Genomic DNA, 13,383 nt, shown 5'->3' with positions numbered 1-13,383 from the left:
TAATTATTCTCAAAGGAATGCAAGAACTGAAAGCACCCTGACCTGTTGCTGTATGCAGTAGGACCAATAAGAGTGATTCCCCCCCTGCACACCCTGCATCCACCATCACCTTGCAGGCCCCTTGTGGGATGAATTCCTTGGAGAAATTCCATGAGTGATTCCATGCACACGTGGTTCCCCTGCTCGTGTGTGGGGAGCAGCTGCTTTGTGTACCACGGGAGGGGTGGGGCTCCCAGCTTTGCAAGCAATGAAGGTGAAGGGCTGCAGGATGCCAGGACACAGCAGGATTTGGGCCCTCTGGAAGCTGTTGCTGCCACTTGGGACATTCTTCAGGGCCCAGGGGATTGAAATAGTACCCAGAAGCATTTCCAGGGGAAAAAAAAGTGCTTTGTTTTATTGCAATGTATAAGATGCTAATAGCTTTGGAACAGGTGAGAGAAATGCTGCAGAAGCAAAAAGGGGAGTTATTCTTGACATGAAAAGGCAAGAAACCTTCCCAACCTGTTAAAGTAAAATCACCGGTAAAGTACAAATAATAAATGCCTCTTTTCCATTTTTTTTTTCTTTTTTTTCATTTCCATGTAACACGTATTTTTCTGACCCTGGTGGCAGACAGAGCAGTGCCCTGCCAAGCAGTGCTGTGCAACAGAACAGCCTGATGGGCAAGAAGCAGAGTTCAGCAGGGATTGGGGCGGACCAGCAAGGAGGAGAGGTCTGGTCTGGACTGTGAGTATCTTGGCAGAATGCAGAACAGAGGAAATGGTCCCCAGAAACATGCTGGTGTTGAGCAGAGGTGGTGGTGGTGGTGTGGAAGAGGCTGCCAGGCTGGCACTGACCAGTACTGTGAGTGCTGTGTCCAGTTCTGGGCCCCAGTTTAGGAAGGCCATGCAGGGGCTGAGCGTGTCCAGAGAAGGGCAGCAAGGCTGAGGAGGGCTCTGGAGCACAGGTCCTGTGAGGAGCAGCTGAGGGAGCTGGGGCTGTTTATCCTGCACAAGAGGAGGCTCAGGGGACACCTCCTCACCACCTACAGCCCTGAAAGGTGGCTGTGCCCAGGTGGGGCTGGGCTCTGCTCCCAGGTGGCACGGGCAGAACCAGAGGACACGGCCCGAGCTGTGCCAGGGGAAGGTCAGGCTGGCATCAGAGAAAAATTCTCCACTGAAAGAGGGGTTGGGCACTGGGATGGCTGCCCAGGGAGGAGTGGAATCACCGTCCCTGGAGGGGTTTAACAGAGCCTGGACATGGCACTCAGTGCCATGGTTCAGCTGATGAGGAGCTGCTGGGTCAGAGCTGGGACTTGATGGTCCCAAAGGTCTTTGCCAACCTGGCTCATGCTGTGATTCTGTGACCAGACACCCAAATGGTGATGCAATTCTCAGGGCCTGCCCCACTGTCACGACTGGGCCATTTCCCCTTGGTCAGAGACCATTCTAGCTGGGTGTGAGGATGACATGCTGATGGAAAGCCTGAGCATCAGAAACAGAGTATGTGACCTCTGTGCATGCCTGCCCATCGTTTTCTCCTTCCTGGCATCTAAGTGGGCCTGGCTGCAGGTGCTGTCTGGGAAATCCCCAGCTGCCTATGTGAGCTGCTCTGCCACAGCCCTGCACAACGTGTCACTGATGTCACACATCCCCTCCCAAGCCTGCAGCACCTTGCTGGTCCTGGTCCCAAGACACACCATCCCATAGTGTCCCTTCCAGCCACATGCCCTTTCCAGCAGGATCTGTGCTCATGGGCCAGTTCAGGGAGCTATCCCACTGGACAGCCTCCTGTCTAAGGGTCATTTGATTGCCCACAGTAGTGAGATGAATATCCCAGTTGTTTCTGGTCCACATTGCGAAAATCTAGCAAAATGCTGTTAGGGAGTGTGTGCTGCCCCAGTCCCTTATCACAAAACCCGCTGTAGAGACAAATCTGGCACCCCAGGGTGTACAGCCCCCTCATGCAGCCCAAACCCTCCAGACCGGGTGTCTAGTGGGGCTTCTACCCAGGGCTGCTGTGAATGAGAAACTTCCTGAGCTGTAGCAGTGTGGCCTGGGGGTTGAAAATGTACAAACATTTTCATCCCTCTTTCATGTTCTTCTCTTCTTCTGAATATTTGCTGTGGACGTGCACAAAGGCCCTGCTGTCTAGCATGATTAAATGCATGTTTACACATTCTTGCATCGACAGACTTGTTTCCTAAAACCATGGATGGAAACCTTTCTATAGGCCACTGAAAAATGATGGTTAAAACACCTATCTAAAGCAGCTGATACGAGGTTTGTGGTAAATTCTCAAGTGGAAATTCAAAAACTCTTTGAAAGCAAAATAAGGTAGGATGAAAAATCCTTTGGCAGCTAGGATTTACGGCAGCATCTATTTGTGTGTGTGGCAGAATGTCAACAAAGGGATGTGCTTACTTAACAATCAACCTCTGGCTAACTAAGGAGGATCAGGAGAATATTGTACTGTGCCTCTGTAAGCATTAAGCACCTGATCTGGAAAGATTCTGGACCATGCTGGACTCTGATGCTACCCAGTTTCTGATCCTCTCCATTTATTTGATTAGAGTTAATTACATGTTTGGAGACTGTGACCTACCAACCTTTTTTACAATCAGTAGAGGAGAATTAGTTTAATAATAGGAAACCTAATCTAGGAAAGGGAACAGCTAATATATTGGATATGTCTGCTTTAGAGCTCTGAGAAAGCCTTAGATTCTTTAGCATCCTGTCTTCTGCTTGCACTTTCAGAACATTCCTATGTCTAGCGATGGGCTCACTTAATACACTGTATTTTCTTCTTGGTGGGTAATTTTTGGAAGCAGACTATTCAGTGATTTAAATGCCAGTCTTCCAAGCTACCTCTTCTCCCAGAAATTATCAAAAGCAAAGGACTCAATCTGACCTTTTTCAACGTTTTAATAGCAGCAAACACAGAAGTTACAGCACGACATGAACCTGAGGTGATTTTTTTAAAGTTTCTCAAGAGAGACTGGAAAAGCAAGCATTATGTAGTGAAGTCGACTATTTCCAGCTAGAGACCCCATAAACAAACCCCAAACCAAACGAATTCTTGGTTTGTTTACTTTGCAACTACAGCTATAATAGACCCCTCCTCTTAAAATGTCCATGGGAGGATGCTTTTAGGCTGTGGGGAGCGAGGCTTACAACTTAGCAAGCTGCTCCGCCGAGCACAGCGGCCCGTAGCCAGAATCTCTGTTGTGCTTGAAGCAGAAGAGAGTTGACAATCTGCCCCTCCGGGCATCCCACTTGCCCGGCACCCCGGGCCGTCATCAAAGTCCGCGCACGGTGACAAAGGGTGGACTCCAAGGGTGCTGTTTCAGGAGGTCCCCGACCTACAGCTGCGAAGATTCGATTCCTGCTCTGTGCTCTGCCCAGACCTCTGCAATCCCTAGGCACTCCGCGGCACCTTCCGACTAGCGAAGGAATCAGCAGTTTGGCCCCTCTCCCCCTTTCCCCAGGGCCGCTCTCTATCCGCAGACCCCCGGAGAGCCTCCGGGAGCCTCTTTCCCCCGCTGTGCATTTGGTCCCGCAGGCAGCGCTCTGCCACCGCTGCCGCTGCCTCCGAGCGAGCGCGTTTCCCGCGGGGGGCTGCCCCGAGGGCCGCTCCCGCTCTCCGGCGGGCGGTGCGCTGCCTCGCCCTTGCCCCGGTGTGAAGGAGCGGCCGCTGCGCAGGGCCCGGGGAAGCCCGCGCTGCCGGCCCTCTGATGGCCCGAGCCGCGCTCCCGGGAGGCCAGGCCCTCGCTCCACCGCCTTCCTGCAGAAATCTCAGAGGATCTGTGGGGCTCCACACAGAGCTCTCCGGAAGAGCCAGAAGCCTGCACCTGGTGGGGCTTGGCCTCCCTTGGATCCTGGCTCCTTTTCAGCTGCGTATGCAAGCATTTGACCAGGCAGAAGGTTCTGCAAAGCCGACTTTTAAAACCGTGTCTTTTTAACTATCAAAGTAACCACATTCGAGATCAGTGAAAGTGACTGAGGGAGGAGACTGAAGTGTTCATTGCAGCCCTGAGACCTTCCACACTGGGCTGAGAAAATACGTTTGGGGTATTTATTGCTGTGATAAATAGGGTTAGCCTTCTGCTTCGACACAGGTTTATATCCAAAACCAGGCAGGCCCCAGTCAGTATGGTGGTGAACTGAAGAAAAAAAGTCCTTAGGGCCAGTAAGGGGAGCAGGCCTCCGAGTGCCAGACAGAAAAGCTCCGTGCAGGTCTTTCAGAAAAGCATTTCACTCAGTCATGGTGCTGGGAGTGACTCTCTGCAGACTACGCCACAGAAAGACCCCTGGGAATACACCAACGAGAATGAGGCAACTGGCAGCACAGCTGAGACAGAACTTACTGGTAGGTGAGGGGAAAGAAAAATAGTTATTATGAATATTGGCTGAAAAAGAGAAGTCTCCCATCATTTCCTGCCCTCCTCTCATGCTCTCAAAAATAAAACCCGCTGCTTTTGTCAGCTGTGCTACCTCGGCTCTGGCTTCTCTCTGTACTGACTAGGCAGGACAGGGGCACAGAGTCCTGGCAGGACACTCAGCACCTCCCGTCGTTCATGTCCAGCGGCAAAATCATAGTCTGAGGGGACAGCACACTTCCTCCGTGTGGACCAGCTCCTCTTTCAAACCTCTTTTTCTGATGGCTTTCCGGGCACAGCTCTTGTAAAGATCACTCACGATATTAGAGTACCTAAGTGCTCTCAACTTTACAGCACTGCCCACCGAACACCTTTTAAATTGCTTCGGTCTAATTAGCATGCCCATCTCAGGTATGACTTTTTCTCTGGGAACACACTGGGCCAGGATCGCTGATAGATCTCCTCTGCTTTGAATTTAAAACGATAGACATCGGAGGAAAAAGAGACTGTAGTGCTGCAGAGGATCACTGGCTATTTCCAAATCAGCAGCACTCCCCGCCGCACCTTCCCTCCTCCTTCCCCCCTTCCCCTGATGCTGCCAAACCGAACTGAATTGGTAGAATTTGTAGCAGCGCTCCCCCTCTCCCGTCTTTGGCGTCGATGTGCTTTCCACAAATATGAGAAAATGCAGGTAACTGTAAATGTGGTGCGGGTCTTTGGGTGCTCCCTGCAACCTGTGCCCCGCCAACCCCCTCCAATACGGGGAGAGGAGGCAGCTCTTGGAGCAGCTGAGGGCAGTACCTGGGGAAGCGAGGCGCTCTGCTCCGGCCGCTCCAGGTGTTTTGGGTGACAGGTGTTAGGTCAAGCCCCTCGCAGTCTCGGGCGTCGCAGGACGAGTGCGAGCGTTGTAGGACGGGAGGACAACCCTTCACGTCCTAACGTTATGCATCAGATATAAAAGGACAAAAGGTTGGCCCTGGTTCGTGATCTCCTCTCTTCAGTGAGGGCAGGAAACAATAACTATCCTAGGAAAACTCCAAACCCAGAATTCTGCTGAGCCACTTTTTTTTTTTTTTTCCCCTCCTCGCTGTGCTTTTACCCTTCCGCGTGCAGAAAGCACAGCGTCGCTCCAAAGTGTGCTCCGGGACATGCCAACGTCGCGGGCCCTCGGCTGTGGCCGCAGCGTCGCGGTGATCTGACCCCGAGACCCGCTTCCCCGGGGATTCCTGCCGTGGCATGGCTCTGTGCCCCCTCAGGTGCTGCTCTGGTGAGAGCGGAGCATTTTCCAGGGGCTGTCCTGGGGGGCTCCTGGCAGCCCCCAGCCCTGCCGGTTCCCGAGGCACTGCCCCTGCGTGGACACAGCAGCGGCTTCTTCCCGGCGTCCGTGAGCCGCCGGCTTTCGCACCGGGCCTCAGATGCCGGCCCCGGTCGCGGCACCGCGGGGTCGGTGCTGGGCGCGCCGGGGTCCCGCAGCCACGCTCCGGGGGTCACCGCGGGGCCGGCAGAGCGGGTCCCAGCCCTGCTCCGCTGGCCAGGGGCGAGGAGGGCCGCTCCCCGCTGCAGCCGCCGCCTTGCTTTCGTTAGCGCGGCAGCGGGGATGGCCGAGCGGGACCGGGGGCAGCCCGCGCGGCCCCGCGGCTGGGGACGGCTCCTTGTCCCCCATCCCGCGGAGCTGCGCACCCCGCAGAGCTGCTCAGCCCGCGGGCCCACGCGGGCCGGTGCTCGCACGGCTCCGCAGCCGCGGCCGCGTTGGCACACGCGTGGGGCCTGGCCTGCGCCATGCGGCCCCGCCGCCGCTCCCCCATGGTCTCTCTCAGGCTGTGTCGGGCGGCGGGAGGGGAGGCGGGAGCCCTGCAGCCTGTTTTTAGGACAATAAACTGGTTTTCGTTCCTTTCCCTACGTGAGGTCAGAGGAGCTCTCCCGTGCTGCTCGCGTTGCCGAGGCCGGCTCGGCCGGGAGAGGCGAGGCGAGCACCTGAAGGGACTAGAAAGGGACTCGCGCTCTGCCCTGCATTTGCGCCGCTTCTGTGGGGGCACCTCTCCCAGGGAAGAGCCCCCTGCCCCGGAGCGGCAGGTCGCGTTTCACGGCGAGCCGGCGGAAATCTCCGGCGAGGCTATTTCTGTGTAAGAAAATGAGAGCGAAGAGAGCTTGGTGGGAAGGGAAGCAAAAGGGAGAGAGGACACAGTCGGCCTCACTTTCGGAGCCGGGCGGCCGGGGGTCCCGTAGGGCCGGGCCCGGCCCAGCCGCGGAACCCCGCGAGGCCGCCGGTCTTAGGATGCGACTGCGTCGAAGGCGGAGGAATGGTCGGGAGGGAAAAGATAGAGTTTGGAAACAGAGTTGTGTCCATGTTAGCGCTCAGCGGGGCCGGCGTGTGGGGGTGGCAAGGCTGTGCCGGGCGAGTCAGCGGGAGAGAGCCCCTTCGTCGGCCTCGCGTCTCTACCCCCGGCACATCCCCCGGACCGGCAGCACCCGAGCTCCGCGGGCCGCTCCGCGCACGGGCACCGGCGGTGTGCCCCGCTCCCGAACCCCGCTGCCCCGTGCTCGACATGACGGCGGCCGTGGGGCAGAGGGGGCGGCTCGGGCAGGGAAGCAGAGCGGAGCCCACCTGCGCCCACGCCAGCGGATCGGTTCCGTGTCGCGGCGGGCTCCGCGGGAGAGGGGCTCGGGCCGCGGCTGCGTGGCCGCAGGCGCTGGTGGGCGCGAGAAACGGGACTGCCCGCCGGACTTGGAGCCGAAATTTGTTTTGGCCTTTGGGAAAGGCCGCTATTTTCCGCTTTCCCCCACGGTCGTTTTGCTGAAAAATAAACCAATAAACTCGGGAGCGGTCGAAGCCGCGTGATTTTTTCCCCTTTAACTCTCCCCACCCTCACTCGCGGCCGTGGGTCTGCATCCGCCACATGAACGGGAGGTACGAGGGGAGGAAGCCCGAGTGAAGCCCCCCGGGCCGGGAAAATCCTGCCCAGGGCCCCCGCGCTTCCACTGGGCCGCTGCTCTCCGGTCCCCGCCGCAGTGCAGGGGCTGTCCCTCGCGGAGGGGCGCGGGGCAGGGAAGGGCAGGGCAGGCCCGGAGGGATGCGGGGGTCTCTCCCGCAGACGGCTCCCTGTCCCGCCCCTGCGGCGGCCCGGCCCGGCCCGGCGGGGAGCGCGGCCCCGGGGGCGGCAGCGTCACCCCGGCCCGGGAAGGGGAAGTCGGTCTGCTGAAAAGTTGGTGACAGGTTGGGGCAGCGGAGGCAGAACGGGCAGGTGCCGCCGCCGCTGCCGGGGCGGCGGAGCGCTCGGGGGGCGGCCGGCTGCGAGCAAACTTTGATTCCTGCTACAGAACATGTCAGAGTTTTCCTGGGTTTTGGCTGCGTCTGGGGACATCTTGTGATGTTTTAGAGAACAGGACATGATCTCACATGGCGAGGAGCTCTTTAGTTTCTTAATCATTTCACGGTTCCTTCAGAGGCTTTTTTCCACCTAAAACGTTTAGTTTCAGCTCAGTGATCAGCTGCAAAAGCTCGGCGGGGAGCGGAAGAGTTGAATTATTCCAACCTGAGAGAGCCCCTCACAAAAAAAAAAAAAAAAAAAGGGAAGGAAAAAAGGAGAAAAAATAAAGAAGGAAAATAAAGAAAAGAAAGAAGGAGAAAAAAGAAAATAAAGAAGAAAAGACAAGAAAACAGAAAGGAGGAAGAGAAAAACGGAAAATACAAGAAAAGAGAAAAGAACACAAAACAATAAAAAGAAAAAAAGAAAGAGGGAAAAGGAAGAGGTTGCAATACGACGTGGAAACTTTTTCTTGCCTCCGTTTCCCCAAGTCCTGAAGAGCCGGAATGGAGCTGGATAAAGCCTACGCGACGCCCCGAGCCGGCCGCACAGGTGGGACTCGGGCCAGGGGCTGCGGGGAGCCCGGCGGCTCCGCGGACAAGGGGGGCGCCGACGTGAGCGGGGACGCGAGGGGGACCGGGCGGGGTGGGACCAGCTCCCCGCGAGGCCGTCGGGGCGGCGGCGGGCTGCCGAGAGCTCCGCCAGCCGGGCAGAGGCAGCCTGGCGTGCGTGCGCCCCGGGCTGCGGCCAGGCGGGCAGTGGGACAGGCACCGGGCACTGGCCGGAGGCTGCGGAGCCCCGTCACGGCGTCCCCGCGGGCAGCGCTGCGGCGGCGCGGGCGGTGGAGGGCGCGGAGGCGGCCTGGCGGCTCGGTGGCGGAATGCAATTTCGAAGCGATCGATGGGGCCTTTTATTAGTTAAATCGCCTGAATAATCGTTTAATCGATAAAGCATTTCATGGCGCGGCGGAGGCGGCCGGGAGCGGGGGTGGCCGCAGGGGCAGCGGCACCGACAGCGCTGCCCGGGCCGGGCAGGATGACGAGGACGGGCCGGGGCCCCGTGACAAGGCGCTGCAAAGCCTCTGCGCCTCTGGTCCCTGTAGAGAGCAGGGCCGAGGGGTCTTCACCTCAGTACCGGGAGAGCGACAAGCGGGAGGAGAAGAACGGGGCGGTCATGGCAGGGACGGGGGCCGGGCAGGATGTGAGCCCGTCTTGCCTGCCCGCTCGTCCCCTCCGCGCCGGGCCCAGCCTGCCCGCCATCCCCGACGGCCGCCCCGAGCCGAGGAGCCGAGCCCGAGGACCCCGACGGCTCGGGCTGGGCTGCGGAGCTGCGCGGGGATCGGCTCTCGCCGTGCTTCGGCCGGACTCCGTGTCGGCTCCGCGCTGCGCCTCGGCCGCGTCCCGCAGTTTCGACTTCAACGAAAACTCGGCCCGCGCCCGCCCGTCCGCAGCGGATACCGGCCCCGCGCGGCCCGAGCACGGGCCGGGGCACGGCCCCGCTGCCGCCGTGACCGAAAGGGGTCAGCGGGGCCGGAAGGTCCCGCCCCGGCTCGGGCTGAGCTCTCCCGCACCCTCGCCGCCACAAAGAGCCCCGTGGGAGAGCATGCGGGCGGCGGGGCCGAGGGCAGGCCGCCCGTGCGGCGGGCTGTGCCCCGCCGCCAGGGTCACCGTGGGGCGACGCAGACTGCCCGGGCCTCCGTCAGGGGCTCGGCCGGGGCAGCACCGCCGCGGGGCGGGACCCGCGGGCGCGGCGGCCTGAGGGGGAGCCCGCCGCTGCTGGGCGCGGCGCCGCCGAGCCCCGGCGCGACCGCGGGCAGCGCGAGCCGGCCGAGAACCTCCCTGACCGCGGCCTCGGCCTGAGCTCCCACGTGTGCCGGGACCCACGGTCCTGACACGCGCAGTCCGGCCGTCGGGGAGACCAACAGCCACGGGGGACGGCGTCGGGCCGGCGGAGGAGCACGGGCCGGGCCGGGCCGTCGGGGGTCCCGGGCCCGCACCCCGGCGGGACCCACCCACGGCTCGGTCACGAGTGGCTGCGCCCCCACCGCCCCGCGGCCACGCCCCCCGCCCTTTATTGGCTCGATGCCCGCCAATAGGCAGCGCCGGCGCTCGGCGGCCAATGCGGGACGCCGGCAGGTTAACTTTGCGATTGGCCGTGGCGCTGAGTGACGGGCGGGCCCCGCCTCCGCCGCTGTCCGCCCGCGCGGTGCTGAAGCGCCGCCCGCCGCCCCCTCCGCGCGCGCTGCGCGGGCCGCGGGCCGCGGGGCGGGGCCGGTCCCGGGGCCCCCCCGTCGCGCCCGGCCCCGCCCCGGCCGGCCCCGCCCCGCCCCCGCCGCCCGCCACAACCCCCGCGGCCGCCGGCGGCCGGCAGCGCGCCGGGCGCACCGCCCGAGGCAGCCAGGCGCCGCCGCCACCCCGGCGGCCCACGGCGGGCGGAGGGGAGGGACGGACGGACAGACAGACAGACAGAGGGGAGGGGGCGCCGCGGCCCCGGCGGGCGGGCAGCGATGGTCGCGCCGCGCCGGCGCCCCAGGTCGGACGGCGGCCGCTGACGGGGCGGCCCGGTCCCGCGGGGCCGCGGCGAGCCCGGCCCCCATTCCGCTCCCCGCCCTCTCGCACACCTTCCCCCGCCGCTCCCCTCGCCCACCGCCGCCGCCCCGCCCGGCGCCGCGAGTTGCTGCGAGCGGCGCGGCGGGGGGCGGCACAGGCGGAGCAGCGCCGCCGCCCCGGGACCGAGCCCCGCGGACGGGGCGCCCGCCCCCGCCGCCGCCCGCCTCGGCCGCCGCCGCCGCGCAGCCGCCGGCACCGCCAGCACAAAGAGCCGTCGGGCGGGCAGCGCTGGGCTCCGGTCCGCCGGACAGAGGCGCTCGCCCCTCTCCGCGCCCAGTAACGCCCCGGAGCCCGGCGGAGGGTGCTGCGCATCGGCAGCCGCCCGCGGAGCGGCTGAGGCCAGGGGCTGAGCCCGGGGCGGCCGCTCCGCGGCCCCCCGACGGAGCCTCCGGAGGCTGCGAGTGGCTCAGGAGCCGCGTTCGGCCAGCGCTCTTGGATACCGCGACCCGTCACGCGGCAGGACTCATCGCTTTTTGAGGGATTTTGTTCTATTTTATTTTTCACCCCTTTTTGGTTGTCTTTCCTTTTTTTCCTTTTTTCCTTTTTTTTCTTTTTTTTCTTTTCTTTTTTTTTTGTTTGTTTCGTTTGGTTTGAGCGTTTTTTTCGTGGTTTTTTTTTTTTTTTGTTTTGTTTTGTTTTGTTTTGTTTTGTTTTATGTGTTGGTTTGGGTTTTTTTTTATTTGTTTGTTCGGTTCTGGTCGGTCTCCGTCCTTTTTCTCGGGCTCCCTCCCTCAGCCCGAAACCCGAGCGCCGCCGGCGAATCGAGATCAGCTCGGCGAGGCCGCCCGGCCCCGGACCGCTCCGATGGAAATACACTGTAAGCACGACCCGTTCGCAGCGATGCACAGTAAGTGCCTGCCCTTCAACTTGTCTGAGCGGCCGCGACGGGCTCCGCGCGATCGTTTCAGCGCGCGGCCGGGCCGGGCTGCCCGCCGACGTTCTCGCCCCGGCAGGATCGGGTGCCGGTGCACGGCCGGGCGGCCGGCGGAGGGCGGCTGCGGCGGCGGCCGGTGCGGGGGCTGTTTTCCCGCGGAGAAAGAGCCGATGTCACCGCGCGTGTGTGTATCTGTACGGATGGATGTACGAACACGTCTCTAGACGTATGCACAGCCATCAGTACCTACGGAAGCGCGCTGGTGTACATGGATGAATACACAGATGTTACATGTATGTGCACATGCTTATTTCTGTCCCTAAATCAAATATCCGGGGAAAAAGCCGCCAGGTATTTCTGACGAACGGAAAAGTTTTCTGCACGATATTCTTTCTCTTTTTCAACATTTTGAAATTCGTTAATTGGAAATAAATAAAAAAAAAAAAAAACAAAACAAACCCTCAACAACTAAAAGCCCTAAACAAACAAATAGAAGCCCCCCAAAAACCCGAACAAACTGAACTAATGAGAAATGCGAGGAGCGGGGCTGGAGGGAAGATTTTTGTCTTTTTAAACCCCGAAGAATGGCGTCACGATCGCGGCGTGGGGCGGCGGAGCGGGCAGCCGGTGAAGTTAACAGGTCGTGCGCGATGGGTTCGCCCGAGATTTGTTGTGCTTGAGAGGTCGGGGAAGACTTATCCATTAGCACAGTGTTATGTGAAATGACATCTTCTCTCACGGCGAGTTAAACGCTGCATTACGGCGAGAGATTGCGAGGGAATTTAAGGTAGAACTAATCTCATTTCCCGGTGCACCGCAGCCTTTCGGCTCAAAGACATTTGTTTGCAAAATAAACCACCGAGCTCCGGAGCTGGAGATTGCCTCCCTCTCTCCCTTGTCCTCTCCGCGCTCCCCGTTCATCGGCCCATTTCCTGTCCCTCTTGCCGCCGCTCCATTTCTGGGGTTGTGCGGGGCTGGGACGCTGGCCAGCGGCGGGCTCCGCCGCCCCCGTGAAAGCGGACTTTCCCTCTCGCTGCAGTGAAGCGCTCGACCTCCGCGTTTATTTATTTCTCTCCCGGCGTTAAACCGAATCACTTTTTTTCAAAGGCGAACTTTGAGGTCGGGAAGCGCGTGGTGCGGGGCGGGCTGGGGGGCGGGCGCGGAGTCCCCGCCGCCGAGCGCCCCTTGTCCCGGTGGGCTGCGAGCGGACACGCAGCCCACGGGAGCCCGCGGAGCACGGGCTCCCCGCGCGGGGCCGGACAGCCCAGGCGGCAGCGGCCGCCGCGGGTTTCAGCGGCTCCTCTGCCGGCACTTGCGGCTGTGGAAAATCCATGTCGTCCTCAGGAATTTCTGGGCAAACAGAAGGAATAAAACCGAAACGCCGGTGCCTTTTTTCCGGTCCGATCGCGGCCGGGAAGCCTCCGAGGTCATTTGCTGCCAAACGATCTCCGGACCCGCGGCTCCTCGGGAGCATGAGGGTGGACGTGGGGTCGGGACCCCACTGAAAAAAAGCAGAGGACGGGGAGCCGGCAGCAACGGGAGGAGCGAGGGGGCAGCACGGCCACGGGGAACGGTGGCCGGGGCGGTCCCGAGCGAGATTTCGGTCCCTCCTGGCGCCGGTCCCCGCTGCTTCCTCGTCCCGCGTGGGCAGAGCCGCTGGCCGCCTCCGTCCAGGGACGCGAGGACGACGAGGCGGGCTGGGCATGGTCGGAGCGGCCCCGACCCGCTGGGTCGGCGGGTCCCCGGGACGGCCTCCCTTCACTCCCCCTCACTCCCCGCCCGCCCGACTGCACCATGGCTCTGGGTTAGGCCCGCGGACCCCTCCTCGGGGCTACCTCTCCCGAAATAGCCCCCGAGTCTCTGCCCCTGCCCCCTCCCTGCGGAGGGCAGGGGCGGCTGCCTCCTCCCCGCACCCAGGCGCGGACGGAGCTCGGTTTCCCCGCCGCTCCAGCAGCCCCCGGCCCGACGGGGCCCCCGGTCCGCAGCTGCCGGGGAGCGCGACCCCGGCAGGGAGGCCCCGAGGGGCGGGAGCCGGGCTCGGCGCCGGTGCCGCTGCCCGGGGCTGTGGCAGGTTTGGAGGAAGGGTCGGCCGGGGCCCCAGCCTTTGTTTCCGGCGCCTGGAGGGTCGATGCTCCCGGCCTGGGCAGGCCCGGTTCCCGCCAGCCTCCGGGGACTGGGGACGGGCTCCAGGGGTAGACTCGGCTCCTTCCCTGAGGGAGGCACGTCTTAGTGATGCCT

The 13,383-nt window shown here is 61.7% G+C and overlaps 1 protein-coding gene across 7 annotated transcripts in view; it reads left to right on the top strand.

The window, feature by feature from the left end:
• The first annotated feature begins 8,165 nt into the window (after positions 1-8,165).
• PAX5 (paired box 5) overlaps positions 8,166-13,383 on the top strand; it is a 136,272-nt gene continuing 131,054 nt past the window's right edge. For 5 of the 7 annotated variants that reach the window (XM_066569143.1, XM_066569142.1, XM_066569140.1 and 2 more), the window contains exon 1: positions 8,166-8,214. In XM_066569143.1, coding sequence (XP_066425240.1) covers positions 8,169-8,214 — 46 coding nt within the window. In that variant the 5' untranslated portion in view covers positions 8,166-8,168. Of the gene's footprint in view, positions 8,215-11,075; positions 11,119-13,383 lie in introns of those variants that run through there. The other 2 variants (XM_066569141.1, XM_066569139.1) reach the window with 1 other exon arrangement.

The sequence above is a fragment of the Molothrus aeneus genome, chromosome Z (assembly GCF_037042795.1).
Source record: "Molothrus aeneus isolate 106 chromosome Z, BPBGC_Maene_1.0, whole genome shotgun sequence".
In the NCBI taxonomy this organism is placed as follows: Eukaryota; Metazoa; Chordata; class Aves; order Passeriformes; family Icteridae; genus Molothrus; species Molothrus aeneus.
This window is presented reverse-complemented; position numbering and strand designations above follow the sequence as displayed.